Source organism: Filicampus tigris, chromosome 12, assembly GCF_054856515.1.
Source record: "Filicampus tigris isolate MCC_2025a chromosome 12, RoL_Ftig_1.0, whole genome shotgun sequence".
Classification (NCBI taxonomy): domain Eukaryota; kingdom Metazoa; phylum Chordata; class Actinopteri; order Syngnathiformes; family Syngnathidae; genus Filicampus; species Filicampus tigris.
In genome coordinates, this window is record NC_141228.1 from 23,956,137 (window position 1) to 23,982,934 (window position 26,798).

The 26,798-nt window shown below is 49.7% G+C and overlaps 4 protein-coding genes and 1 long non-coding RNA gene across 12 annotated transcripts; 2 read left to right on the forward strand and 3 right to left on the reverse strand.

Annotated features, from left to right (window-relative positions):
* Positions 1-1,192: 1,192 nt before the first annotated feature.
* Positions 1,193-6,652, reverse strand: naprt (nicotinate phosphoribosyltransferase). 3 transcript variants are annotated; one of them, XM_086048259.1, is made up of 13 exons: positions 5,533-6,652; positions 4,809-4,936; positions 4,623-4,705; positions 4,373-4,503; positions 4,192-4,307; positions 3,300-3,496; positions 2,962-3,099; positions 2,775-2,859; positions 2,615-2,695; positions 2,432-2,534; positions 1,766-1,923; positions 1,371-1,499; positions 1,193-1,303 (listed from the first exon to the last, which is right to left on the reverse strand). In XM_086048259.1, exons 1-13 carry the CDS (start codon positions 5,813-5,815, stop codon positions 1,217-1,219), a joined length of 1,719 nt encoding a protein of 572 aa, XP_085904385.1. In that variant the 5' UTR covers positions 5,816-6,652; the 3' UTR covers positions 1,193-1,216. The 3 variants fall into 3 exon arrangements, with proteins under 3 accessions (XP_085904385.1, XP_085904384.1, XP_085904386.1); XM_086048258.1 differs by having other exon boundaries at positions 2,962-3,102; positions 5,533-6,650; XM_086048260.1 differs by having other exon boundaries at positions 1,392-1,499; positions 2,962-3,102; positions 5,533-6,649.
* On the forward strand, positions 5,418-12,423 carry LOC147139318 (E3 ubiquitin-protein ligase TRIM65-like). Of its 2 annotated transcripts, XM_086048262.1 has the most exons (9): positions 5,418-6,775; positions 7,574-7,938; positions 8,567-8,662; positions 8,740-8,973; positions 9,156-9,315; positions 9,406-9,447; positions 10,776-10,838; positions 10,931-11,169; positions 11,591-12,423. In XM_086048262.1, the coding sequence occupies exons 2-9, from the start codon at positions 7,579-7,581 to the stop codon at positions 11,882-11,884; spliced, it is 1,488 nt and encodes a 495-aa protein (XP_085904388.1). In that variant the 5' UTR covers positions 5,418-6,775; positions 7,574-7,578; the 3' UTR covers positions 11,885-12,423. The 2 variants fall into 2 exon arrangements, with proteins under 2 accessions (XP_085904388.1, XP_085904387.1); XM_086048261.1 differs by lacking the exon at positions 5,418-6,775 and having other exon boundaries at positions 6,786-7,938.
* On the reverse strand, positions 12,138-20,080 carry eef1db (eukaryotic translation elongation factor 1 delta b (guanine nucleotide exchange protein)). Of its 2 annotated transcripts, none has more exons than XM_086048254.1 (10): positions 19,788-20,080; positions 18,463-18,513; positions 16,060-18,357; positions 14,887-15,013; positions 14,561-14,632; positions 13,945-14,038; positions 13,555-13,697; positions 13,290-13,484; positions 13,017-13,211; positions 12,138-12,249 (listed from the first exon to the last, which is right to left on the reverse strand). In XM_086048254.1, the coding sequence occupies exons 3-10, from the start codon at positions 17,151-17,153 to the stop codon at positions 12,211-12,213; spliced, it is 1,959 nt and encodes a 652-aa protein (XP_085904380.1). In that variant the 5' UTR covers positions 17,154-18,357; positions 18,463-18,513; positions 19,788-20,080; the 3' UTR covers positions 12,138-12,210. The 2 variants fall into 2 exon arrangements, with proteins under 2 accessions (XP_085904380.1, XP_085904379.1); XM_086048253.1 differs by having other exon boundaries at positions 16,060-17,153; positions 19,788-20,079.
* LOC147139320 (uncharacterized) lies at positions 19,117-21,067 on the forward strand. Its single transcript, XR_015089095.1, has 2 exons — positions 19,117-19,598; positions 19,806-21,067. It is a non-coding gene; the product is annotated as an uncharacterized LOC147139320 (long non-coding RNA).
* pycr3 (pyrroline-5-carboxylate reductase 3) lies at positions 21,064-26,774 on the reverse strand. Of its 4 annotated transcripts, none has more exons than XM_086048266.1 (8): positions 26,664-26,774; positions 26,320-26,384; positions 23,306-23,399; positions 23,168-23,232; positions 22,911-23,090; positions 22,598-22,810; positions 22,423-22,515; positions 21,064-21,466 (listed from the first exon to the last, which is right to left on the reverse strand). In XM_086048266.1, exons 3-8 carry the CDS (start codon positions 23,379-23,381, stop codon positions 21,260-21,262), a joined length of 834 nt encoding a protein of 277 aa, XP_085904392.1. In that variant the 5' UTR covers positions 23,382-23,399; positions 26,320-26,384; positions 26,664-26,774; the 3' UTR covers positions 21,064-21,259. The 4 variants fall into 4 exon arrangements, with proteins under 4 accessions (XP_085904392.1, XP_085904391.1, XP_085904390.1 ...); XM_086048265.1 differs by having other exon boundaries at positions 26,320-26,408; positions 26,664-26,771; XM_086048264.1 differs by lacking the exon at positions 26,664-26,774 and having other exon boundaries at positions 26,320-26,653.
* Positions 26,775-26,798: the final 24 nt, after the last annotated feature.

Sequence of the window (26,798 nt, forward strand, 5' to 3'; positions counted from 1 at the left end):
GTCCTGAGAAATCCAACACTCAATATAACAAAGAAACACCAGGAAACAAAACACAACAGTGGGAGAAACAAAACAACATGACAGCGACAACGATCGAAACTAGGAACTTAAATACAGGCATACTGGCGAGACAATGAGAAACACCTGGACGAGAGACGCAAGGTAGGAGGGAGCTGATTGGCTAACACGAGGGGGTGGCATGCACACAGGTGGACACAATCATCATTGACGAGACAGACACAGAAATACTGAGCGAAGCAAAAGTAGAAAAGTGTGGCTGCATGGAAAACTTGACGGCTGGTCAAATTTAAACACGATGAAATGAAATGGAATGGCCCATCGCTCAGTCAACCATCAACATTTGCTCTCCATGACGTGACTTCGCGTCCTCGAACGTCACCAACTCCGACTAAATAACGTTGAGTTGAGTGTGTTGGCGTTTTACGCCCTCTGCTGGACAAAGGCACTAACTGCGCTTCGCTGCAACCTGCTGCCTCTCTCGCCTCTTTTTCTCCATTAGCCTGGAACGTAAGGTCAACTTGAACTGGTCAAGTGCATCGTTTTGTTTGGGAAATGTTAGCCGACAAGTTCAAGACGATGAATTCCTTCTTTTCAATTGCAGCAAAAAGGTAGATGCCAAGCAGTGAAATATCGAGTACTGTGCAAAAAGTGCACTGTTAAGCAGAGCTGCACGGCCATGGCCTCGCCGCCACCGAGTTCCCGTTTGCAGATTTCAACGAGCCGCGCGGTCCCGGCCAGCGTGTGACGTGTAGGGAGTCAGAACTTTTTTTCTCGGGTAAACGAATCGTTTTCATGAGTGCCTATTGACTGGGCTGAAATGTATTTCTTTGGGGGGAATACTCAAGTTCAAAGTATGCTTGCGACTTTTGGAGAAGAGGGAGGACTCTCAGAAGCAAGCGGCAGGAGACGAGACACCGCCCAACCATCCATTTTCTCCGCTTCTCCGGGGACAGCAGAAAATGAAATCCAGCCAAATGCTTTGCGTTAAGGTTCCGATGCAGACGAATGAGATTCTGATCATGCAAATCGTAAGAGATGTGTTCTTCGCAGAAAATCAACGGAGTGACAATCTCATTCCTTGGTATATTAGCACAAACGATGAAGACTGAGATTGAGTGACTTTGGTGGTTCCACTTTCAGTGGCCGCTCAATAAACAGAGACAAAAGCCGGTTTTAAAAACACCAAATATGTTCTTTAATTGCCCAAGATCAAGTTGTTCTTCTTTGTACTGCTTCTTTTGAGCTCCGTCACCAAGTTGTATAGTTTCTCCGAGAGCGCCACCTGGTGGAAAGATGCACAAAGTGACAAGCGCGGGGTTGCCTTGCGACTGTTGCGGCTCAGTCAGCACCTTGCAGAAGTCTTGGCTTACAGTGTACGAGTCGGGCTCTCGCAGGCGCTTATGGCGAGGGTGAAGGCTCCGGAGGGAGCTCTGCACGTTGGCTTTGGTTTCTGCGGCACTGCTCAAAGGTTGCGTCACCTCAAAAGCGTGGCACACACATTCACAAGACTTGATTGGGACGCGAGAGCGCTTTCGTTTGTGTCAGGCCCGCGCGCCTTCAACCCGCGCTGCCCGCCCACCCTTCAAACCATCAAGTACAAAGCGCCACCATCATTTGATGTGTTGCCCATTAGCGTACGTTCCTTCCCCCGAGACCTCCGCTCGGCGTTTCGCTCCAATATTCAAGCAAAAGCGTGTCCGCAATTGTGCGTTCCGTTGACCGGACGAGGATCTCGCACACACACCTGCCCTTGGGTAAACATTTCCTGGCGCAGACAAATGACCCGAGCCGGAGTGACAGCGAGAGGAGTGATCTCGGCGGCCAGAGGAAAGCATCGGAGAGGACGCCCGGCCTCTGGCGAAGGCTCCAGCGCCAGACACAACAGGTCCAGGAAGGGGTGTCCTGCAGGACAAAAGCCAATTGACACAAACTCAACATTGCTGACGTCAACTCAAGTGATAGGCACCCATTTTAAAAAGTAAAAAAAAGAATCTTTTTGCATGGATTGCCCCTTCGTCCAGCTTCATCTTATTGTGGAGCAACAAATACAATTGTGACTATTGTCAACAACAACAAAAATCTGATGCAGAGTTGAATTACTAATCCACAACTGGTCATATCAATATGAAGTATACTGATATGTAAATAATGAAGTGCGGTGCTAGATTCGGCCTCTCCACCACGCAGCTAGGTGACTTTGTGACTGTGGCCGTTGTGTCGCTCCGACCTTTGCTCCTGGCTCGGCATCTGCTGTTCTATAGCAGCCTTGGCACACCTAGTAGTTGATTTCAGTTAAGGCCAGAGTCGCACGTCGCCGCACGTCGCCGCACGTCGCCGCACGTCGTCCCAAAAAAATGGTCTTGTGTACAGTGAGAAAATGCCGTATCTGCCAATCAGTCACAATTCTTACCGTCAGCATCTATCAGCCTGTAGACACATTTCCTCGCCGGGACGGTGCTCTTCTCTGGGTCTTCACTGATCTTCATCCTGGGCTTGCCCCTGACCTCCACAAGCTGGCACGCAAACGCAATCAGCAACATGACTGCCATGGAAGCAATCAGCAGCGAGGACGCCGGCGGCTCGCTTGCGCTACCTTGTACACGCAACCCAGCGACGGCTGTTTGGTGCAGGTGACAAGATGCGTTCCGACGCCCACCACGTCGATCTCATTCTCCTGAGGCGAAGGCAACATTTACTCCAAAAGAAAAACGGCAAGATGACTGGAAACAAGGTCCCAAGCGTGCGGCCTCCACCTTGTTGTTGAGGTCCACCATGGTTTGCTCCGAGATGTTGTTGGTCCCGACGATGATGAGCGCATCAAAGGCAGCCGCGGAGAAACTGGCGACGCCCAAGAGAGGCGAGCGTGAGAGGAGAACGCGAGCGGGCCGCGCTTTGCGTCGCTCGGGCTTGTCCGAATGTGCGGCGCGGCACCTCACTCACCGCTCGCTACAGCGTCTGAGGACACAGCGCACGTCCAGCGACTGCTTGCACAGGTCGCCGCTGTCCAAGCGCACGCCCACGGGCCGGTAGCCCAGCTCGCACAGCGCCAAGGCCACGGCGCAGAAGTTCACCAGGCCGCTGCTAAAGGAAGGCCAAAACAACGACATTGGCCACATTCATTCGGGCACGGACGCCAACGGCCTTTACGGGAAATGCGCCAGCAAAAGCATTTGCAGATTTGTCTGCCGAGACGGAGGCTCGCGCTCGCGTCGACGCGAAGGACTAGCAGGACCGAGCTCCGGGCGCGCTCGTACCGCATGGCCAAACGTCCGAATTACCAGGTGACGCTGTAGCTGTCGATCACCGGCAGGAAGTTGTGCGGGTAAGCCGTGGCGTAGGACAGGAAGGCAGCCAACTCGCCCTCGTGGATCTTCCCAGGCTCCGCCCCCAAAAGCTCGCACACCCGACCCAGCCAACCCCTGGTCAGCGAAATGAAGTCCACCGGCTCGTGGTCCCTCTTCAAATCAACAAGGCTCTAATTGGAGGGCGACACGCGGGGGGTTAGGGCCCGAGCATTGGCAACGAGGCGGGCGATGGATGGCAAATGACTCATTCCCGAGTCCTTTAGTTCTTCCGCAAAGGCTGAGCCGTACGGCGGCCGAGGGCTTTGTGCGTCCCAGTGATCCTGCAAGGTTGTCTGACGTGAACGCCTGCGCCATAAAACACAAGTCATCCCACACGTTTTTGGGCCAAGAATATCTTCTATGCCGGCCCACTGGTCCAAACGAGGCATTCTGATAAATGTTGCATTTGCGGGATAAGAGTTCGTCCGCCCGTGTTTCTCCATTTCAGGGGGCGGCCATTTTGTCTTCCGTCGACTGAAAATGACATCACGGTTGCTCAGGGCAAAGGTAGCGGCCAAGCCTAACTCGGCTTCGGAAAACAGGTGAGCTGCGATCGGTCCTTACCTGAGCCGAGGGATGTCATTTTGGGTCGACAGAAGTGACAAAATGAGCTAGCTAAAAACAAATAGATTCCACAAACACAATATGAATCCGAATGGCCTGTTTCAACTAGCGGGCCCGCATAGAGCACATTCTGGGGGAAAAAAAAAAAAAGGAAAAAAAAGTTCGGGTTGACTTCCGCAACAAGAACGACGGTTAACAAAGTATTGAGCACGCGGCACATCTTGCATCGATTTGAGCCCAGCGTATGAGAGCGCGCGCTCACTTGCGGCGAGACCTCGTCCATGGAGGTGAAGGAGGTGACGTAGGAGTGAGCCATGGTCCCCGCAACGGGGATCCCGAACAGCAAGCCGGCCTGAACGTTGCTGGTGAGGTCGAACCCTAAGAGGCAGAACGGGGGAGTCATCGCGTCACAGGCCGAGCGTCGTCCTCATCGCGGCGCTCACCTCCGACGTACGAGTATCTGGAAGCGGTCAGCCCCCCATCTGGCCCCTGAGCCCTTCGCAGCCCCATCTCCAGCAGTTTCCTGCGGGGGCCCGACGCCAGGCGGAAGCGGGCGGCATTGCTGCAAACGAGACTACAAGAAACGACATCGTTCGACTCATTAGGAAGAAAGTTCAGAAGTTCAGGTTGAAGCTGCGCCGTGTAATTCAAGGGATTCAAAAAAAAAATCATTGAAATGCGTGTTCGTTTTACCTGGCATAGTTAACCAGACAAAGTAAACTGGTCTCCAGCAGCTGAACCACAGCCAGCGGCCCGGCGACCTCCATCAGAGGCTCCTGCGCATATTGCACACGTACGATTGAGTTTGGAGGTCACAGCCCCCAGACCGGGACCCCTCCCTCCCTCCCTCCCTCCCGTCACACGGCTCCTGCGGCTCACCCGGGCGAAGACCACCGAGCCCTCTGGGACAGAGCGCAGGGTCACACCCGAACAGTCGAGACTTTGCAGGAACTGGAAGAAGGCGGGCTCAGTAGCTGGCGGTAACACGCACCGCAGGAAGTCCACATCTACAGTCGTAAAGCATAACAAATAATAATAATAATAATAATGGTGATGGTGATGATGATGATGATGATGATGATGACGATGCATCTGGATCCTGAGAACATTCTCGATCTGTGCGTGCCCTCCATATGATCTCACTCCATCACGTGTCCTCTCACAACTTGCAAAACGAATAGCCGGCAAATGAGCAAATCTAATGTGCAGATTACAGCTTCTCATGACTGAAATCAAGAATGTTGGAGTGAACACGTAACGTTACCACGACGTCTTCTTTTCTCAGCAACAACAAGCGTTATTACCACTTTGGTACCGTGCTAAAGTTTGCACCTTTCTGGACTGTTGGACAAGTTACAGTAGTGCAAACAGTCGCTCACTGTTCGCCAGAGGTCAGTGAGTTAGAGCCCCACTGAGCTGGGAGCTCACGTTCTGCAAAGAGCCCTTGTCACGCGGAAGGCGGCTGTTGAGCAACCAAATAGCAGTGAGGAATGTGACGTGAGGAATGTGACGTGAAAAGTGTGCGCGCGCGGAGCTTCAACGAACGTAACCACGTTCCCGTCAATATCAAGCATTAGCATTCCGGATCCAAGTAGTTCCTCACCTTTCTCCGTGAAGCGAAAGTTGCGCAGGAAGAGCAGACAATCGTTGAGACCGGCGAAGAGCGAGAAGCAGCCGCAAAAGGGGTTTTCCCTGAAAAAGAGCTCGAAGACGGAATGCTCGTGCTGGCGCCCGGCGCGCCAGTAGGCGTAGGCCATGGTGAACTGGTACAGATCCGTCAGCAGCGGCGGCACGCGCTCCACGATCGACCGCTCCGCGGCCAGCTCGCACGTGCGGCGGCTGCTGCTGCTGCCGCTGCCGCTGCCGCTGCCGCTGCCCGCTGCCATCTTAACTTGCAAAGTTTGGCTCCTTCGTTCCAAGTCCACCGGTGCCGACCGAGGATCGCTGGGACTTGAAGTTCACGCAGCAGCTGGGCGTGGGTGCATGTGTGCGTGCGCGCACGCGCCCAGCCGTCACCGACACACGAGCCAGCACGCGCGTGCGCGGCTGGATCGTTGACTGTATGTTTGCTATACTGAATATTGTAGCAGACAGTAAATAAAAGTAAAGTAAAAGAAGACAACGCACAGAAATAGTCATGGCTAAGCTAACCATAGTTCACAAGTAAAAATGCAGGTATGGACTTTTGTTTAAAGTTGTAGTCTCACCAATCACTATTAGATGGCAGACATAAATTGCCCTTACGCAGGGTCTCTATACTACAACGTGAGTAGGACAATTCATTTTTTTATGGATTGGAATTACATGGGGGGTAAAAATGGGGTCAGAATAACATTACAATTTTGAGTGAGTTGTTTTTTGTGACAAAATGCAAAGACAGCCATTTGTGCTGGCGAAAAAAATAGAGTATGTGGTTAATTTGTTGTTTACTTCAAGCTCTGTTGTCGGGTTATACATTCATTGAAAAATGTCTGATCAAAAATTATATTACGAGCACGTATTTTGTCCATATTTAAAGTGCCGTTTTGTCACGCATAGGAAGTGCATGGTCCAATGTTAACCCACCCCCAGTAGCCCTGATGAAACATTGTGGCCCGCTCCAGCATTAAAGTTGCCCGTCCCGGGACTGACCTTTAACATTAAAACCACAACAAATCCAAAAAGTCGTTCGGCTGGTGCGAGGCCGTTGCGTGAAAACTCAAAACAAACAAGCGGAGGTTTCCGGCTACTCTCCGTGACGTAAAGGCCAACCATTGGCTGCATTGAGAGGCCCCGCCCCTCCATGACGGAGATGGGCAGGCCGGTATTTCCTCTTCCGGTGTGTTGACCATCGGCAATCGTCACTGGTAAGTCTGCATGCTCACGTTTTTTTTTTTTTACACTGTGCGGGACCGTAGGTGTGTCAGATATATCACATAAATAAAAGATCGCGCTCTGTGTCACATTTAACGTTTTGGCAGCCTCCTGTTTGGAAAACTTGAAGTCAAATCCGCATGCACCGACTTCGATGTGCTTCGGCTACGTATGGTTACATGCAATAATTTAGCCTGAAAAAGCATGAGTTAAGCTTTACAATGAGCAGGGTTGGAAAGGTTACTTACAAATTGTATTCTGCTACATTTACATTACCTGTAAACAAATAAATAAAATGCAGTTTGTAACGTAATCCATGTAGTGAATGTAATGTAACTTGATTGCTTTAATTACTCTGATATTACTCCAATACCAACCAAATCCATGAGTAGGAATTCAATAAGCAATGCAGTAGTTTAATCGCTTACCAACGCTAACGCAGTAGTAGTCCAAAAAATATTTGTATGAAAAACACTTCATTCCATACAATACATGAATATTTCAAAAAATGCAAAATGGAGGAAAATCACCACCAATAATGCAGTATGGCTACTACTACTACTACTACTACTACTAACTAATGCCACCCAAACAGCAAGTAAACTCCTTTTTCGGTGGATTTCTTTTTCCGCTCATAATTGAATCGATAATTAAATGAAAATCATTTGCCATGCTTACAAATGTCGAACAGTCGTACGGACTGGACTGTCTATCCTCCATCGATAGAGGCCAAGACTGTATGTGGCACAGCAGGTCTTCTGCGTGCTCAGATTTGTCTTTGTGGTGTGTAGCTCCAATGGCTCAGTCGCCACCCGGCTTGGATGAAAGCCCGTTCAAGTGTTCAATATGTCTGGAAGTGCTCAAGGATCCCGTCACCGTCCCCTGCGGCCACAGCTTCTGCTCCGCCTGCCTGACCAGCTACTGGGACAGTCAACTTGTGTGCAGCTGTCCACACTGCAGGGCCACCTTCAGTCCCAGACCAACACTAGGGACCAACAACCTGCTGGCGGAGCTGATTCAAAGACTTGCTGCAGGGCACCTGAGCCAAGTTCCATCTGCTCCATCTGCTCCATCGAGGGAACCTGCCGGGTCCCCAGGCTTTCAGCATGTCACCTTCGACGTGTCTTCAGTTTGTCCACAGAGGACAGTCGCGGAGGTGTGTCCATTTACTCAAACGGTTAGCTTGACAAGCAGCTGGTTTTAGCTTGCTCAAGCCGGTTGCAAGCTAAAACCAGCGTGCCTCCATTTGTAACCTACATTCTAACACATTTTGTCCACTTCTGATCAAATTAACCATAACTATATTGACACACAAAAAAGAAAAAAATAGAGTCCATTTCCTAAGTGATTCTCATCTCGTATTGGGCTAGGCAACTGTTTGCTGCTACTGTATGTGAAAGGGGAAGGCCTAACGTGATTGAGCCCAATTGGACAAAAGCAAGATTCTTAAAGACATCGCGTGACTTAAAGCTGCTGGACATTTTGTCTTGGCGTAGTATCCCGACGAAGTGGAGACATTTCCGGTTTCTTTTGACATCAGCAGAAATATTTTATGACGCCGTTTTTGTTGCTTTTATGTTTGCCAATTTAGTGCATTTACTTTCATCCCAAGTTGGCTTGCTCATTGGGCGGAAGCTGCTTATAGTTCTGTCAAAGAAGGCAAAATCTTTTTCATCTTATCAGCTCTGCAGGTCGACGCGTCTTTTGTGGCTGGATTGTAGGGCGAGACACAAAAGGCACAGAAGGACAACAGTATTTTTAATCGCTACCTGTGATTTCTGCAGAAACTTTTGGTGGAAACACAGAGATATCTCACCCAGCAAATGGCAGAGAAGGAATCTGAGCTTGAGCAGCTTCAACATGCCTTGCAGTCTTTCTCTGTGAGGAGCAAAACCATTGAGATTAGAATCTGTCATTCATTCATTCACTCACTCACGGAGGCGCTGGTATTTTTCAGAGCCCGGCCAAAGCCGCGGTCAAAGACAGCAGCAGGATCTTCTCAGAGCTGCAGGACTTTCTCAAGCGTTGTCACGCAGAGGTGAAGGAGCTCATCAGGGCTCAGGAGAAAGCGGAAGTCACTCGAGCGGAGAACCAGCAGCGCCGTCTCGAGCGCCACATCTCCGAGCTGAAGACGAGAGACGCCGCGCTGCGGAGGCTGGCGCAATCTCACGACCGACATCTGATCCAGCAGGTGAACAACGGACGGGTTGAAAGTTGCGCAACAAGCAGGCTCATTTGACTCCTGCGGCCTGGCGCGGGACCTGAGACTCAGCACGTATCCGCCGTTGGGTCACATTATGATCCACATCCTGAAATTCAAGATGAAAAGAGGAAAGCATACAAACAAGCTGTGTTGTTGTTTTATGTGTGTAGACCTGCAAGTCGTTTTGCAGTCCAGTCCAAGTTGGAGAAAACACGTCGCTGACTGTCAGTCCGCACGTGTCCTTTGGTGAAGTGAGAAGGGCCATCTTGGACATGAAAGAGCACCTCCTGGGTTGTTACGCCACCCAATTTGTAAACATAACTACTGCAGGTGCTTTTGTCTAATTCAGTTGACTGTTTGCCTACTTTTCCCGTCAAACAGGGACTTGGAATTAAAATAACGCGTGTTGTGTTTTCACAGTAAAAGATGTCTGCATCCTGGAGGTGGGAAAGCCAAGCAAAGGTGAACTTGCAAAAATGAGTTCCTTTAGAGAAGGCACACTGTTTGACAGAGCTTTTACGACGTCGACCGACTTGTATGCGAAGGAGGCTGCCCGCCGGCATCGGCAAAGGCTGTTCTGGCTTAGGAGACATTCAGACTATAGCAAGCTTTACAGAGCTGCACGGTTGGGGGGGGGGGGGGTCGCGAGCACATTGGCCTCACAGTTCTGAGGTTGGAGGTTTGAATCTGGTCTCTGGCCTTCCCATCTTCTTTGTGTTTTACATCAGAACAGGTGAGCCGTGATTAGTCGTTACTTGCGACTCTGATGTCAGAGATCTGACAGAAAGTAAGAAAATGGCCGCCCCCGGAGATGGACAACAACGGCTGGATTTGACTACTTAATTCATATTCCACAAACACCGTGTCAATTGGAATGCCGTGTTTTGACTAATGGGTCAGAAATTTGGGAGTTGACTTGCCTTTTGACAACACTCGGCGGTTTACTCACCAACGGCTTCTTTGGAGAAGATTTTCAAGTTTACACTCTGTATCCATCCGCTTACAAAAGAGTTGCAATCCTCCAAACCAGGTAGGAAACAATGTCGGCATCTGCGCCGAAAAATCCGCATTGGACATCGTGCGTGGGTCGATTCCTCCAAAAAGAGTCTCGCGGTTTAAGATCAGCTGGTAAGTTGTCCAAACACTTTGAAAGTGGCTACCATCATGAAGCAGATTGCTGTACGCCGTCCGTCCACAGCTGTGTTCGTGCGCAGCTCGCGTGGAACACCCCCAAGACGGTCTGGCTATAGGATGCAAGACGTTCCAAAAGACGGTCTGGCTATAGGATGCAAGACGTTCCAAAAGACGGTCTGGCTATAGGATGCAAGACGTTCCAAAAGACGGTCTGGCTATAGGATGCAAGACGTTCCAAAAGACGGTCTGGCTATAGGATGCAAGACGTTCCAAAAGACGGTCTGGCTATAGGATGCAAGACGTTCCAGAATGCATTGCCCTGAGCTGTGCGCAAGCGAGCGATTTCGCACCTGTCGGCAGGTCTTTCGACTCACTCCTTATTAGCAAATTGTTCCGCTCGTCTCAGGTATGGCGAGTGGCCGAGACCAGTTTCACTAGTTCTCGGTCTTAGCGGCCACAAAAAAGCAATAATAATAGGAGTCGTTTTGTTTCAGGTAATTGTATTTTATATTACTTTCGATGTTTTCATTTTTTTTCCTTTCATTAACAGAGGGGCACCAACAAATGCGTCCATGTGTGTACAAAAACCACATCATGTATTTGCATTTCAAATGTGTACGAAAACCCCCATTGAATCGTTTGCATTTCTTTGACAGTGTTTGAGGAGTGCAGTACTTCCGGTGTCCCTGCTCTGGATAACCGAAGTGCTCTCCTGCAGTGTGAGTCGCTGCGGCGTGTCCCTCCCTCTCAACCGCACCTGCTCCTCCCTGCCCTCGTCAATGGCTGGCTGTGCTTTTCTTTTCCTTGGCAGACTTCTGTCCTCTTACGCTGGACCCGTTCACGGCGCACCGGGAGCTCGCCCTGACTCGGGGGAACCGCGTGGCCAGTCGGACGGGAGAAGCGCAGCCCTACTCGGAGCACCCGGAGCGCTTTGACGCCTGGGTTCAGGTCATGTGCCACGAGGCTCTACGAGGAATCAGCTACTGGGAAATGGAGTGGGATGGCCATCAGGTGGCCGTGGGGCTCACCTACCAGAATATCAAGAGGAAGGTGATTCAAGACTAACCTAATCTTCACAAAAAACAAACGACTATTTCCTACATATTTCAGCGATCCGTATCGATACGTTCGTACCAACAACAAACTAATAGAATCAATTGCTTTAAGATGAGGAGCCTACAATCCACATGATTCCGTTTATGGCGCCATTCTCACTCACGCTAAGAGGAAAACCTTCGACGTCATTTGTCTCTGTTTGAGCGTCTAAACAAACTCGTCAACATCCTGAAACACGACAGGGGAAATGCTTGTTCCCGATCTTGTGTCGTGTCGTGAGAAGCCAAGTTTGTTCAGGTGTCTGCGCTGGCCCGCAGACGAAAGCGTGCCTTGATGATTTCGGAGTGGTTTTGGGTTCAAAGTACTGGAGAAAAGACAAGCGCTTTCCCCGTGTGTGTGTTTTTCCTCCATCCAGGGGTCATCCAACGAGAGCAGGCTGGGTCACAACAGTTTCTCTTGGAGTCTTTGCTGTAGCAACTCATCGTACGCCTTCAGCCATGAGAACGAGACCATTTGCCTTTGCCCGGGCACCGTATCCCGCCGAATCGGGCTTTTCCTGCACCACCGCCAAGGACTGCTCTGCTTCTACGCGGTGGAGTCCCAAGGCATCCGGCTCTTGCACCAGGTGAAGACCCGGTTCCAGCAGCCTCTCTACCCCGCAATGTGGCTCGGGGCCCAAGCCACAGTCAGCCTCTGCGCCGTCGACTGAAGAAAAGCGGCAAGACTCGCTGCCGACGGCGCAGCCTGTCTGCGCGCGACGTCACGTTTGGAAACGGAGGTGACAACACGTGGCGGCGGCGGCGGCAGACGCAGAGTCCAAACGCCGTCGCCTCTTCCTACTTCAGCATTGTGCCACAGCAAATTCTTCTTGGCCTGCCTGCGATTCGCAAAAGCTTTCCTTTCGGACACTTGAGCGCGGCGCGGCGCGGGGCGGCCCCCTTTGGAAATAATGCGACACAGGCCTCAGTGCAAGAATCTTTTATGAAGCGACAATAAAACAAGGCGTGGCCACGGACAGTACGAGAAGACAACTATTTAAATCTTGTTGAAAGCCGCAACGTCGACGCTCTGAACCTGAAACGGCAAAAGCAAAACGTGTGCATTAGCTCCACACAAATATTGTCAGTCGGGCCGTCATCGAGCATTCAGAGGGACAGCGGATGTTGTCAATTCTTTGTTGCTTCCTTTTTGGACCGACATGATCAATAAAAGGGATCCACATCCAGACCGACCTCATTCTAACCCATACGACGCTGCGTCCAAAGTCCTTTTTTTTTTCCTTTGGAAAGCCGAGTCCATCTTTACACTCGAGGAGTTCTTCGTACTATTGACTTCATGGTTCTCTTTGACTTCTTGATAGAGTCTCGCATGATCAAGTGACAGCGAGCTCATTTTGTTGCCATTCTCAATTGCTTCTCTTCAAATTGTCGCCTAAACGCGGGCTGACCATGAATTGCGAGCGCTTCTCCCCTGACCCGATACGACGCATTAAAAAGGAGGCGCAGCCGAGGCCGCGGCTGCCGATTGTTGGTGTGTGCGCGCGCGTTTCACTCCAGGTGAAAAGACCAACAAAGTCAAAACCGTTGCTGTCTCTTTATGACAAGAACGCAAATGCCGTCCACGTGTACAAGAAAAACGGCCAACGGCAAGGCGAGTCAACAATGACGAGGGGACACCGACCGCTCAAAAGGCGTCGGAAGCGGTTTGAAGGCCGACTCAAGTGCGAAGCGTGGGCTCGGCTTCCCGCGCTTTGTCCGCCCTGGTGGGCCGTCTTCAAGCCGACTTTTGTCTATCCCTGCGACTTTGTTGTAAAGCTCCCGCGCGTTGGGACGGTGACTTACGTAGTCTTCAAACTTGGTGATCTCTTCTTCCAACATGTCCGTTCCCACCTTGTCGTCTTCCACCACGCAGGCGATCTGAAGCTTGTTGATGCCGTAACCCACGGGAACCAGTTTGGACATCCCCCACAACAGGCCGTCAGCTCGCACCGAGCGCACGCACTCTTCCAGCTTGGCCATGTCGGTTTCGTCATCCCACTGAAGGGAGGCGAGGACGGACGCAAGCTTGCCTTTCAAACGGCCCTCTGCAGTTCATTTCAAGCGCGGCCGTCTTACCGGTTTGACGTCCAGTAAGATGGACGACTTGGCGATGACGCCGGGCTTCTTGGCCTTCCTCTCGGCGTAGTCTTTCAACCGCTGCGCTTTCAGCTTGTCGGCCTCTTCGTCGTCTTCGCTTCCAAACAAGTCGATGTCGTCGTCGTCGTCGTCGTCCTGCTGCGCAAGGCCGCCCGTCTGCTGCGCGCTGGTTCCCTGAACACGTGGACGACGTTGCTCACAAGGGCCGCGGCGCTGATGAAATGATGAAAGCCAGCGTACTCACATTTGTGTAGCGGACGCAAGGCGCGGCGGCCGGCGCGGCGGCCGGCGCGGCGGCGGCCGGCGCCGAGGCCGCCTGGGGGCTTTTCTCCAAGACGGCGACTCGACATTCCAGCTTGGAGAGCGATGCCCTCAAGTCTTCCACCACTGCAGACGCCCCAACACAGTTGCAAAATCTCGTGACAAATGTTTGCAATCTGCAGAAGCGCTTCTTTCCCAAGGCTAATTGGCCAACTTTGGACCACTCGCTCTTGGCAGGTGCGCGTCTAAAACGCGACATTTGGCTGAAACGTGCATGCTACTGCATAGTCTGGGCCAGGCAAGCCGCTATTACTCGGCGCCAAAGTTACAATCTTTGCCTTTTTTCTTTCAAGAAAGAGAGAAATTGACGCACCTCTATTCAAGCTCTTGTTCTCCAGCTCCAGGCTTTTGATTCGCGACACCACTTCTTGATCGGCTGCGCTGCTGCTGCTGCTGCTGCAGGTGCTCTGCCGCAGAAGAGCAAGCGATTAGGTCGTCATCACGTTATTGGGATTCATTCACACAGGCGGGCGTTCCGTCAGACCGACGCAGCAGTCCGTCACCGACGGATGCCCGATTTGTTTAAAAATGACGGGAGTCCCTTTTCATCCGTCAGTGTAATTGTCACTAGCCGTGTCCGTTAATTACGGACCGACGGACCAATGGACTTTTGTCGGACCGAGTGACGGATTTAACCGTCGGACTGACTGATGGACTGCCGACTACAATCGAGCTGGTCACAAAAAAAAAAAAAAAAATGACGGCCGGGTGGGTGCCCTGGCCGCTGACGGCCCAGCAAAATGGTGTAAAATGCCCACCTGTGCTCATTCGCATTGTTCACTGATAAAGGATAGCGGCAAATCATATAATGTGCAGAGGGGAAAAGTGCTTTGTAGCAGTGATTTTGGGGCGGGGGGGCCGTATTATTCACAGGAAAAATGATGGCGCAGCCGCGGCTTGGGTGTTTTGTGGCAGAAAGGCAAACTTACTCCCGCAAGTGACTTCTGAATGTTCTCCCGGGCACGAGCGATGTCTTGAAGAATGGCATTGGCGCCCGCATCCTGGCGATCGACAACAGAGAGAGTTCATTCGAGGATGTCAAACTAAGGAAACTGGACCAGCACAATCTTTACAAACTCAAGTCGGACTGGCCGCGGCGAGATCGAGAAATATTGCTTCCGAATAAAGCAACTTTTCCAAACCGAATTGTCGCCAGAAAGTGGATTTGCTTTTCCAGGGCTTCCATGATTGCCACGTGCAGGAGTGCACTTGGAAACGGAGGCGCGCATTGAGATGACGGCGAGGCGGCGCTTACGCAGACTGTCCGCGTGGACTGCGAGGAGCTGTGGACGCGCTCAAAGAAGCGTCGCTCTGCCTCATCGTAGCGACTTTTGTCGAACCAGATCTTCTCCTGGGCCAGGAAGGTGACGGCGCTCATGTTGCTAAAGTCCAAAGGAAGCACAAGAGTGCCATGAATGAACAAGACACCACAAGCATTCACAAAGATCCGATGAATTCCACACGCTCAGTGTTTGAAAAAACCCCCCAAAAAACCGCTGTTCAAATGCCACGTTTTTGTCAAGTGAAAACAGAGAGGAGACAAATATTGATCATTTGAAAACGTTGACACCTTTCATGTTGCTTGTACAACGTGAAATGTTTTAAGGGGAAAAAGACAAATGGAACAGACGGCAGCTTGGTGTCAACAGCAGCAGCCGGACGACTACTTTGTATGTGCCAAATATTCCCACAGCGCCTTCAACGATGCTGTCGGCCGGCCTCTCGAAAGCCTTCGGGACCACTTCTCATCAATTCAATTGATTTCATATGACAGTCGTGCCACATTTTCTCCACACCCTTCAAAACACCCTTGTGCTGACGGATCCCTTTGAACCGAGGCGACACTGTGGAAGCTCTCTGCGGACCGGGACTCGTGCTCTCGGATGTCAGCAAAAGCCTACTCGAACAGCCAAACTTCATTCGGGCTTGATCGGCGCCACTCCGAACGGCGGCAAGTGTGCTACTTCTGCATTGTGACCGATCATTTGTGCGGCGGCGGCGGCGGCCCGAGGCTCCGAAATGATTTCTCTCGGTGTCGTTGTTTTCTATCACCAACAAACCTGGCGTTTGAACAGGGGTGTGTAGACATTTTATGTCCACTGCATGTAATGAGGATGACAGCACTAAAATCTTCAGCAGTTCTATTAAGTCGACTCAAGTGTTCTTTCGAACACCCCCGACTCAAAAACAACAACAACAACAACAACAACAACAAAAAGGAAACTTGTGAGATAATAGGCGGCGATGGCCAATCCAAACAATCATTCCCCCCAAAAAAGTAAAAAAAATGATGGACAACAAATAAACGAACAATGAATTGAAAAAAAACAAGACCGTTTCAAAAGAAAAGACGAGCACGTGCAAGGAAAACGCAAATGAAAAGAAGTGAAATGGCCGAGGCGTATCCGCTGCGCAGGTCGAATCATACTTTTCCCTGTGCGGGACAGTGAAGACGAGCGATGCGGAGGCGGGGCTTTCGGGCCCGCCGGCGGCAGCCGCTCCACCCGCGCGGCGGGCCTGCCAACGGAGCTCTGCCGCATCGTACCTCCACTTGTCCAACCACGCGCGCTCGCTGTCGGGGTGGAGAAAGTAGCAAAGTCCCAGACGGGGCCCGTCTTGCTTGGCAAGCGTCTCGGCGGGCTCGTCCTCCTCCTGGATGGGGTGCAGAGCGTGGAAAACCTCGGCTTTGCCCTGCGACGCTTTGCCTTGCGACGCCTCCTCCGCCGGCTCCGCCCGCTCTTGCGCTTCCACCGAACTCTGCGGCAGCTCGCCGCTTCTTGGGCGGGACGAGCGCTCGCACGAATTGTTGCCAGACGTACTTTGGTAGAAGGCGGCTTCGGCGCGGTCGTACAGCGGCTTCTCCAGCCAAACGTCGCCAAACATTTGTGCTAAAACGGGGCACCGCCCGTTGGGCGAGCGGCCGGTCGGTGCGGCCGCGCTCGGAGGGAGCCGCGGGCTGTCCAAAGACTTTGGAGCAGGTTCTTTCACCTGCCGGCCATCTTGTCCAAAGGCTTTCTTCTTGGGGCCCTCGCTGGCCCGGGAGTTGTTTGTGTCACTCGGAGGCGAGCCCACCGAGGCGGCGGCGGCGGCGGCGACTTTGGAGGAATTCGCCAACCAGCACTGATAGAGGCTCTCGGCTCGCTCGTAAAGGCTTCGTTGAAACCACACGTCGGCGCATTCCGAGCGCAGCGCCATCAGTCGGGCTTGGCGCTGGGGCGGCGGGCTCGCGTCCTCCTCCCGTTTCCGCTCCGTTTCGACAACCTTGGCTCGGGAGTGATTCTCGGCTTTGGATGCGCATTTCTTGCCGCGCCGCCTTTTGCCACTCGGCTTTGGGTCGCCGTTGGAGCTTCCGCTTTCCGGGGAGGGGGACGACGCCCCCCCCCCGTTTGGCTGGCCGCAGTCAGCCTGGTTTCTACACTCGCCGGCGACCGGCTTGGCTGCGGGGCCCGCCCGACTGTGGTCCAAAGGCTTCTTAGCATCCGACATATCTGCTGCAGAACGCGGGGAGCTCCTCTGTGACATCTTTGATCGGTTTCACAGGGAAAAGAAAACAAGTAGAGGCTTGTGTGTTAGTTGGAGCAAAGCACAACAAACTTGTCAGAAGGGACAGACAACGGAAGACCCTTTCACACATGCTTTGCAAACTGGAGGGCTCTTTTTTTTGCCCCCACTCACTGCTTCTTAATCGGCCGCCGTCTCACACTTACATTTTATGGACAGAAATTCGGATATTTCGAGATGAACTCAATTTGGCAATTTAAAAAGGAAAATCTTCATCGGAGGTAGTGTTTCGTAAGCTGTACACGCAAGAACGCAAAGTGAGGTCTATCTTGAATAAGGTCAAAAGTGTTGCCCGTGTCAACAAAATCATTATTTGCAGACTTTGATAACACCGAGAATAAATCAACATTTCAGTGATTACGTTCCAGATTTATTGGACGCAAGTGGGCCCAATTTCTACAACTTCAGAAGCGTTGATCGCAAGTCAGGACAAAAACCTTCACCTGTTGGCGACAAGTGTGAAAGGGAAACTCGGGACGCCGATCTCACTCCAGACGAAAGGTTCGAAAGTCCGTCCCTATTCGAGGACATTGTTGGCGTACTATTGCAAAAATCCAACGACAACAGAAGAGTCAAGCAGCATGCAGGGGAGTGAAAAGCAAGCGTGCAAATGAGTGAGGCGAGCGCAACGACATCCGCTTTTTTTGTTCAGAACGACTCAACAACCTGTGAGCGAGCCACTCAAAATACGACGGACCCTTCCAAAGCCACACGACGTCAAACACGCAGTTTGGAAAATGAAAAATGCCTTCAGAGTGAAAATGAAGAATGCCTTGACATCATTTCAGTCATGATGGCACAACAATTTATGGCTCAAACACAATTCTTGTCGTTGCTTCGGCTTTCGGTCGTTTTCGTCACAGCTCTCGGTACGGCCCGCAGAAATGAACCTAAATTATGTGGATAACCGATTTGGATAGTTTCATCCATTACTGCAGACCGCGCACGGTGTTCGAATATTGCGGCCTCGTTGTAATGTCCGAAACAAGAGTCGACGTATCTTCGGTCGAGATAACGAGAAGGGTGCCTGACAATCGTGGATGTGTGGTGGGAAAAGGCACAGTTGACACCGACTGAATTTGGACATCATGCAGCTGGCCATGCACTTTAGTTTGGATGATGAGCATGCGGTTTGCCTGAATGCAGGAAATGCTTTCCCCTCACGCTGCATGTGAAGAACATGAAACAAGCAAACAAGTGACTGCAGGTCGTCTTTGGGAAGTCATTTGCTGCAGTCAAGCGGCGCGTCGCAGTCAAGGTCTGAACTCACCGTCCTTGACAAGATGCAATTCTCAAGGCTAAAATCAATCGCTCAAATGTTCTTTTTCATCCGGTCAACGACAAGCCATTGGAAAAGAAATGGAAGAAAACAAAAGAAAAATCACAGTCTTGCAAGGTACAGCAACAAGTTACTGGGGCAGAACATATACAAAATTCAAATAAAAACATAGTCAATGCTCTCAGTTGAACAGGCTGTGTTAGGAAATCTGGACGACTTCCAGGTGGTTCTAATTCAAAACAGGTGGTTCTAATTCAAAACAAATAATCTAACAAAACATCTTTTCTTCTTCCTGGGGACGTAACAAACAAGAATTGAGAAGCGCGGCCTTAAAAGGCAAACGTCTTTAGTAGTCGGTTCTTGTCAATAGCCTGCAATAAAATTCAGTCTTGCGGCTGTCCCTGTCTTTAGCCCCAGCCTCTACCTTGACCTTTGCAATTGCATAAAAGCAACTCTCGACAATTTGCTTTCCCAACGGTCCAAAAAATTCAAGTTGGCCACAAATGGGCATTTTGAGCATGTTATATTTACAATATTTTCACAAGAACTTAAAAAAAAAAAGAAAAAGAAGTGAATGCCCGATTTTCAACTTTGAGCAAGTGGCCCTCCGAAAGTCTCTGCGCAGTCTGCTGATGTAGTTTGGGATGGGGAAAAAAATCACCATGTCGTTTTTGAGTCGTGCACGGAAAGCACGCGCGCCTCAACGACTGGCTGATGATGGACCATTGTCTACTGAATAATGTTTGACAATCTCACGTTGAGCATGGCGAATGTCATTGCGATGTTAAATGTTCACTCCCCTAACCTTTGAACAGCAGCAGGCCACTGTAAGAGAATAATGTCAGGGCTGAGCGCGGAGAGCATTCAGGGGAAAATCAAAGCTTGCCCAACAAATTTGGGAGTGACGTGACGTCGCGAGGAGGTCGCGCAAGATGTCGCACAATGCGGGAAGCGGCCGCAGAAGCTCGGCAGCGATGCCGTCATTCAACGGCAGCCTGACAACAAGCCTCCTAACATCAACAGGATGGAAAAACGCAGCGCGTAGTTAGCGCTGACGTTATTTCGTTTCAAGTCGACCATCACGACGTCAAAAGCGACGAGGCGGCACTCTGCTTTCAGCCGCTTTGGTGAGTCGGTCGGCCCCATTCGGCTCGCGAGCCGTTTGCTAGCAGTGGCTAACACATGGCCAGTCCCTAAACACTGGCGGCGGTCGGTAGCGGCTTCTCGATCATTCCCTCGAGCGCTCCTCATACCAATGGCAGCGAACAAGGCCGCGTCGCAAGTCGCAGTTGTCACCCACTGGCACGTTTACTTACTGTTGGGCTTTTGCTCAGGTCGGCGTGGATGCGGCAGCCAGCGGACGGAACGTGACGACGGCAAGGAGGAAGGAAGGAAGCGAGCGAGCGAGGAAGGAGACGAGGAGAGGCTGGACGCATGCTCGTCATGATGTGTCAACTTGGGGGACAAAAGCACGATAGCGCCTTGCCTGAGTGACGTTGTGATGTCATTAAGGTGCTGAAACAAACCTGTCTTTAAAACAACAAAAACAAAACACCACCACCCAAAAAAAAAAAAAAAATAAAGGAGCCATCGCTTTAGTAAGTGACCTAAAGCAAGGCTGGACGAATGCTCGTGATGTGTCAACATGGGAAAGGCGACAAAAGCACTTAGCGCCTTGCTCGAGTGACGTTGTGGTCACGAAGGTGCTGAAACAAACCTGTCGTTCAAAAACAAAACACGTGGCCATCACTTTACTATGTGACCAAGAGCAAGCACATTTCTGTGGTTAAATCAGTTGAACATCCAACACGGGGTTGGGCAATTGGCACTCGAGTGGCCCCTCGATCCTTTTTTTCTTTTTTAACAAACCCAAGAAATACTTAAAAGCTGATTAACCTTCAATATAGATTTTCCATGGAAAACGTGGTGTAAATGGGGGTGGGAAATTCCAGAAAAAAAACGGGAAACAAAATATATATTTGAAATGAAATTGAATCTCAATATGCAAATTGGCCGGAGCATAAGAGCGAATATGCAGCAGTTGTAGTTTGTAATTTCACCAGGAGATGGCAGACATGGTTTAGTTTCATTTCCACTGGGTCTTCTGCTGCATTCAAGGAAGGTGGAAGTTGAACTTTTCCAACCAACAAAAGTGCACTGGAACGTCCACTGGAATTGGGGGGGGGGGCACCGCGTGCTGCAGTAAATCCGGGCAGTGAATGACATGCATCTGCTCTAGTAAAGACGTTCAGTTTTGTCGGTTCAGTATCGTGTGACTTTGCCGCGAGACAGTCTGTAAAAAGTTTTTTTTTTAAAGGAATGTTCATTTGTTTTTATTGTTTCAAGACATTAATGCCAATTAAGGCCTTGTTCCTAGATTGGTGGATTTAGGGCTTTAAGACTTTGGAAGGATCCGCAGGAACCATGTCACCAACGACTGGCCCGGGTCCCGTTTAAGTCTGACCAGTACCTGAAGACGAGCCTATTTGCAGTTTTCCAACACGTGTTCATAGTGGCCTTATCAGTGATCATATTATTTATTCTTTTGTTTGAAGTTCCTTTGCCTGACACCCGTAATAAAGTAAACTGTGCTAAAGCAACAGTGGCAGCCTTTTTATTTGTATTTTTTTTGCTGTTTCAAATACAAAATACTGACCAGGCAATATTTGTATAATAGATGATTTCAAAAAGCATCAAAAAATATTTCATCTTTAAACATTATAATAGAGAAAAAACTGTATTTTGCTATTAAAGACTTCAGTGAGATTTACGAGGCGGTGAGCAATTGTTATTTCATGCTTCCTGGTGTCGCAGACGTTCGACCAAGCTCCCTCGCTCTCTGGGTGGCAGCTTCCACAGCAGTCATGGTTGATGCCCTCACACCTCCTTGTTCCAGAGCATGAAGCCCGTAGATGGTGGTCCCGCCTGGGGTGCAGACTTCCGAACGAAGCTGAGCTGGATGCTTGTCGGACTCGAGTAATAATTGACCAGCACCCTGCAACAGAGGCCAGTGCCGTGAGACAGACAGCAAAAACTCCCACACCAAAGTATATTGACCAAGCAACAGGAAAATAAAGTCGTTGCACTGAAATAAAACTGTTATCGCGACATTAGAGTGGACGTCATACCAAATGTATTTTTTCAAGAGTATCTTCTATGCAGGCCCACTAGTTGAAACAAGGCATTGCGTGTGTGGAATAAGAATTAATCCATCCGTTTTTGTCCATCTCAGGGGGCGGACATTTTGTCACTTCTGTCGACTGACATCACGGTTGTTGAGGGCTCAGGTAACGCCCAATCAGGAATCAAGCTTGAGAAAACAGGTGTGATTGGTCGTTACTTGAGCCCGGAGCAACTGTGATGTCATCTTCAGTCGACAAAAATGACAAAATGGCCGCCCCCTGGGATGGCTAAAAAACGGTTCATTAACTCACAGTCCACAAACGCAATATTCATCAGAATGCCGTGTTTCGACGATTGGGCCTGCATAGAACATATTCTTGAAAAGAAATAAAAACGTTTGGGTTGATTTCATCTTTAAGGACTTTAATGTCAAGTCCAAAAGGAAAATAATGATATTGCAGAACGCTTACGCTCAACAAGCTTGATAAACATTACTCTTCCCTGTTGCTTCATAGTTGTCGAAAAAAAGAAAACACACATCCTGAGCTCCCCATGACATTGACAACATGATCGTAAGATTCATTCCGATTTTCCCGGAACCCCCCCACACACACACACTCGAATCCCAGTTTGACTTTCAGATTCCTGCACAGCCCTGTTTTTTTTTTTTAAATATGATTTTGAACACAACTGTACATTGACAGAATTTGACATCGATGTAAGATGAAGCGGAAGCGTCGGCAAGCCAAACCAACTATGTCTATAGTCATGATTACGGCGATGAGATTGAACATCGAAATTGACAGCACAAGTGCCAGTGAAACTGACCAGAACCGTCTGAGATGCAATTCTTTGTGCGAGCGCGCTGGGCATGCCCATTTTCACGGCTCCTTCCGCCAGCGCCTCTGCAAACAGGTACACCTGCGGAGAAAATCATTCGAGTCAGTCGCGTCACATTCCACACGCCGCTGGCCTTGCGTTCAATTGAAGCAAGCGCACTCACAAAGGCAACCCCGCTCCCACTTAGTCCAGTGTGGATGTCGATCCAGGCCTCGGGTCCCTCTTGGACCAAACCGCAGCGCTGCAGCAAGGAGCACAATAGTGCTCCGTGCTGTTGGTTGGCATGAGTCCCCCGCGTGAATAAGAGTGCACCTTGCAGAACCACGCAAGGAAGATTTGGCATGAGCCTGATGACAGACGACCCCGCTGGCAGGAGCTTTGTACAAGGGACGCAAAAGAAAATAATCCACTCAATCAATCAAATAAAATCCCAATCACTTGACAGAAAGGACACAGGGTGGCGTTTGGGCACTGACCTCCTCTAACGTTGCCAGGGTGACTCCGGCCGCAAGGGACACGACGGTGTGTCTGTCAGTGACGTGGTGCGAGATCTCATTGAGAACAACGGCAACCAAGTGAGGTTTGACGGCTACAAAGATCACATCCGAATTGCACACAACCTCCGTGTTGGAGTGAGTTGTGGAGATGTTCAGCTCCTGAAAGCAAAGGAAGACCACCCATTCATTGGCGAAATCAAACAACACAGTCTAATGAGATGAAAGGAAGGTGTTACCTGAAAGCGTGCGAGGTTCCTGCTCGACGGTGCACTCACTTTGACATTGGTAGGAAGAACATTCCCTTTAATGACACAAGAACATCATGAACTCCTTGACACGGCCGTGCCCACTTACATTCAGTCTTGAATACCCACCAGACAAGATGCCCTTTGCGATGCCGAAAGCCATGTTCCCGGCACCAATGAAGCCAATTTGTAACTGAGAGTTCATCTCAGGTTCCGTTTTAACCTGCAACGATCGGGTTCGAGAAGGACAATCAATCAAGGCAAGCACCGTTTCGGCAGCACATGAAATGACACTCACGAGTCAGCCTAAAACACTGAAACCAAGACAAACGCTCATTTATCAACAGCTGTTTTATTGTGATACAACATTTAGTTCCGCACTGGTCAGCGGCATCATATTTCGTCAAGAGCGGTCCCTCTTGATGTAATCGGCTAATCCAAATTGCGCTATGTGGGCCGTCTTGTTTTTTCCGACCTTTGGCTCTCTCTGAATCCGGGAGCAAAGTCTGGAACGGCTCATCAATGTTTTCATTACCAGTATATGACTGGTGCTTTGTTACCGCGCGAAAAGTCCAGAGCGCCTCCGCCTTTCGTGTCGGCGGCGTAAACACAAACATTGTCCGGAGGTCCACTGGCGTTGCGGCAGACGGACCTCGATGCTCCAGCTCCCGATGGGGAGCAAGAATGGCGGATTGGCCGCGCATGCTGCTGCTGACGCCCTATCGGCGCCTTGTGTTTTGCCGATTTGCGATGGGATGCCAATGCCTTGATGCCCAATGTTCCAAGTTTTCTTGCATAAAGCGCTGTGTGCCTCATACGCGTTTCCCTCCACCAGTTTCATTCAACGATGCACTGACGTGTTCGCCCTGAAGCCACAAACCCTTCAACTTGCAATTACCCACGTATGCAACTACTGTAATTCGGGTTTGTTCCAGGTTTTCTCCGCTGCTATGCTATTGCTAACACAGTTTTATAAAACACGCCGCTGCACGCGCACAGCAACGGCTCGTCGTGCTCGATCAATTCTGAACGGGCAACACAAGTAGCCTACTTTGAGTTCCGCTTCAAATTTACGTTGGAGCGTTGTCAAAAATCGAAACATTTCAATGCGAGACTGAAGTTTATGCATGTGTTAAATAAAAGTAACTTCAATAGAATTTTAAGACCTTTCAAAATCGCATCAAGACCTAACATGAGTTGCGACATTTTAAGGCCTTAAATACAAATGACTGGATTCAAGGTTGGTCCATTTATTGTTGTTATTATTTTTTAAAAGGTCTTCACGTAAATCCTGAATTGGCCAATCCACAAATTTCAAAGCACATACAACTTATATATAAGGGCTGGAGGGTGCGAGTACATTGTGCTGAAGCCGGCCTGGCTGCTGCAGCGTGATGGCATGTCTGAGGCACCGAGTTTGCCCCTAAAGAGACATCACCAAATGCTTCGCTCCGTGATCCTTATATTTGTGTGTGTGTGAAGTTGGGGGTGACAAGAGTACTGTTGAAAAGCTAACTTTCGATCGCCCCGTTGTGTGTCTCGCTACCGTGCTGGTTTCCTTCTCTCCATTGTGGTTGACCGGGATGTCGGTCTCCTTCTCTCCATTGTGGTTGACCGGGATGTCGGGAGTGAGCGGCACATCGTCCATGTTGCTGATGTGGTTGGGCTGGACGTTTTGGTCGTCAAACTTTTTACTGCAGTTGGAGCGGAAGAGGGCCAGCATTTCCTTGTCCTCCGCCGGAAGTTGTTGTGCCACGGTAGTCCTTGTCCGGTTGAGTAGATGGCGCCGTTTCATAAAACGAAAGCACCAAGACGGACCTCCTTGAAAATGTTCGATTTTCAGTTCTTCTGCAAGCCTTATTGCCCTCAGTCGAATGGTGACTGCAGACACACTTTTCCCGGCTGCTCTTTGAGCATTAATCCATTGTTCAAGTTGGTCTTCTAACTTGGGCCACCTCGCCTTGTTTCCGCGGAAACTCAGCTTCGTCTTCTTAGCTTGGCGAAGCTCGTTTACCTGCTTCCTCCACTTGCGAACCATGGATTCATTGATCTTGAATTCTCTCGCGCTTCCTCGATTCCCATGTTTCTCGGCGTAACTGATAACTTTCAGTTTAAACTGTGCTTCGTAAGCGTGTCTCTTCAAAGGGGCCATTGGTTCGTAAGTGCTTGGGTGCAAAATCAGTAAGATTATTTCGTGGGTCCTTTGGTGGCCTGCGCGCCTTCTGATGACGTCGTGATTTAAGCACACCCATCCATCCATCCATTATCCAGACCGCTTACATTTCTAGAATATATTTCGAATTTACTTTACAGAACTTATATATTTTTTCTTATTTTTTTTTTTTTAAATCATTCATGTAATTTGAAAAAGCAATATTTAATTAATCTTGCAAGGTTTCTTCCAATGATTTATATTCACAAATGTAAATTTTCAAAAAACAAAACTCATCTTTTGTGGGTTTTTGGAAGAGATGGATATATACTTACATTCTCTATTTGGTTGTAAAATAATATTAATGTGTCTTAGTTTTTATTTAGGACCCTTAGCATTTGTACCTATTGGTATTCATTTTTTAATGTATATTTTTACATTTGTTTTTTTTACAGTTAAATTTGCTCTTTGTTTTGTGCTGGGATAGGCTGCGGTACCTCCCTGCACAGGATAAGCGGTGTGGAGGATGACATATATTTAGTAGCACCAACGAGCGAGTTTTTGGGGCCGGGGCCAAGGCTCGCCTGATTCCACGTGCTTCTGTTTACAAAATGAATTGGGGTGGCCAAGGCTCGCCTGTTCCACGTGCTTGTTTACGCACTGAGTCTTTCGCGTCCGTACTTGTATAAATTAAAAAAAAAAAAACACGCTATAAATGACTACACACCAATGGCTATAGTAGCACGAGATCGTCAAATACATTAGCAAAAAAGCATCTAATTCCTCTCATTTCAAGGATGGGAGAGAGACATTGACAACGCAAAATTACAAATAGCATAACTTTATAACTGTAGAGTTGCACTACACGTGTTTCTAATTCACATGCGTTGAGCTAGCATCAACCGGGCTGTTAGCCACGACGCTAACGACTCAAAGAAGGTCAAAATATATCACATGCTGAAAGAAATTACTCCGAATAAATTTGACTTACTTGGACAGGGTTACTTGGTGGTCCAAAGAGAGTTGGTGTCGATCCCGTGGTAAGCGAAAGATGTCCTGCAAATCCACATTTGTATTGCCCTAAATTAGTGAAACAGTCGTCAGTAAAATGTTTTCCACAAACTACCACACGTTTTGGGAGTTGTTTGGGCATATTCGATGCAAAAATAAACTCCAGCCACAAGCCTTTCTGTGGCTCGGATGTTGGGAGAAGGAAAAGGTTTTTGTTATCCCTTGTACACTTTGGTACAGAGCAGTTCCTGTGGGCTTTTCTGGCTTCCATGTTGTCCTGTTCGACCTGAAAAGAACATGTAAATGTAATAGAATATACTGCACCTCGCCCTGTTATTTCGCGACGGGCATCGAAATTGGCGTCGGGCGATCGCGAATTCCTGCGGGGAGTCGGGACTACCTAAAGGTGCATTTTCCTGCCAATCGGGTCTCTGAAATCGAGCGCGCCCTTAGCCCGCC

Excerpts from the sequence above, each read along its gene's own strand:
- naprt (XM_086048258.1), bottom strand. The coding sequence starts at position 5,815 with ATGGCAGCGGGCAGCGGCAGCGGCAGCGGCAGCGGCAGCAGCAGCAGC. Across the intron at positions 4,706-4,808 it reads GCTCGGTGGTCTTCGCCCGG|GAGCCTCTGATGGAGGTCGC; the intron begins GTGAGCCGCAGG and ends CAATATGCGCAG. Across the intron at positions 1,924-2,431 it reads CAGGCTGATAGATGCTGACG|GACACCCCTTCCTGGACCTG; the intron begins GTAAGAATTGTG and ends TTTGTCCTGCAG.
- LOC147139318 (XM_086048261.1), top strand. The coding sequence starts at position 7,453 with ATGCTTACAAATGTCGAACAGTCGTACGGACTGGACTGTCTATCCTCC. Across the intron at positions 8,663-8,739 it reads ATGCCTTGCAGTCTTTCTCT|AGCCCGGCCAAAGCCGCGGT; the intron begins GTGAGGAGCAAA and ends GGTATTTTTCAG. Across the intron at positions 9,448-10,775 it reads GGTGGGAAAGCCAAGCAAAG|TGTTTGAGGAGTGCAGTACT; the intron begins GTGAACTTGCAA and ends TTTCTTTGACAG.
- pycr3 (XM_086048263.1), bottom strand. The coding sequence starts at position 25,328 with ATGGCCCCTTTGAAGAGACACGCTTACGAAGCACAGTTTAAACTGAAA. Across the intron at positions 23,400-24,722 it reads GAGAGAAGGAAACCAGCACG|GTTAAAACGGAACCTGAGAT; the intron begins GTAGCGAGACAC and ends CGATCGTTGCAG. Across the intron at positions 23,233-23,305 it reads CGCAAAGGGCATCTTGTCTG|GGAATGTTCTTCCTACCAAT; the intron begins GTGGGTATTCAA and ends GTGTCATTAAAG.
- eef1db (XM_086048254.1), bottom strand. The coding sequence starts at position 17,153 with ATGTCACAGAGGAGCTCCCCGCGTTCTGCAGCAGATATGTCGGATGCT. Across the intron at positions 13,698-13,944 it reads GAACAAGAGCTTGAATAGAG|TGGTGGAAGACTTGAGGGCA; the intron begins GTGCGTCAATTT and ends GGGCGTCTGCAG. Across the intron at positions 12,250-13,016 it reads TCACCAAGTTTGAAGACTAC|GTTCAGAGCGTCGACGTTGC; the intron begins GTAAGTCACCGT and ends TTGCCGTTTCAG.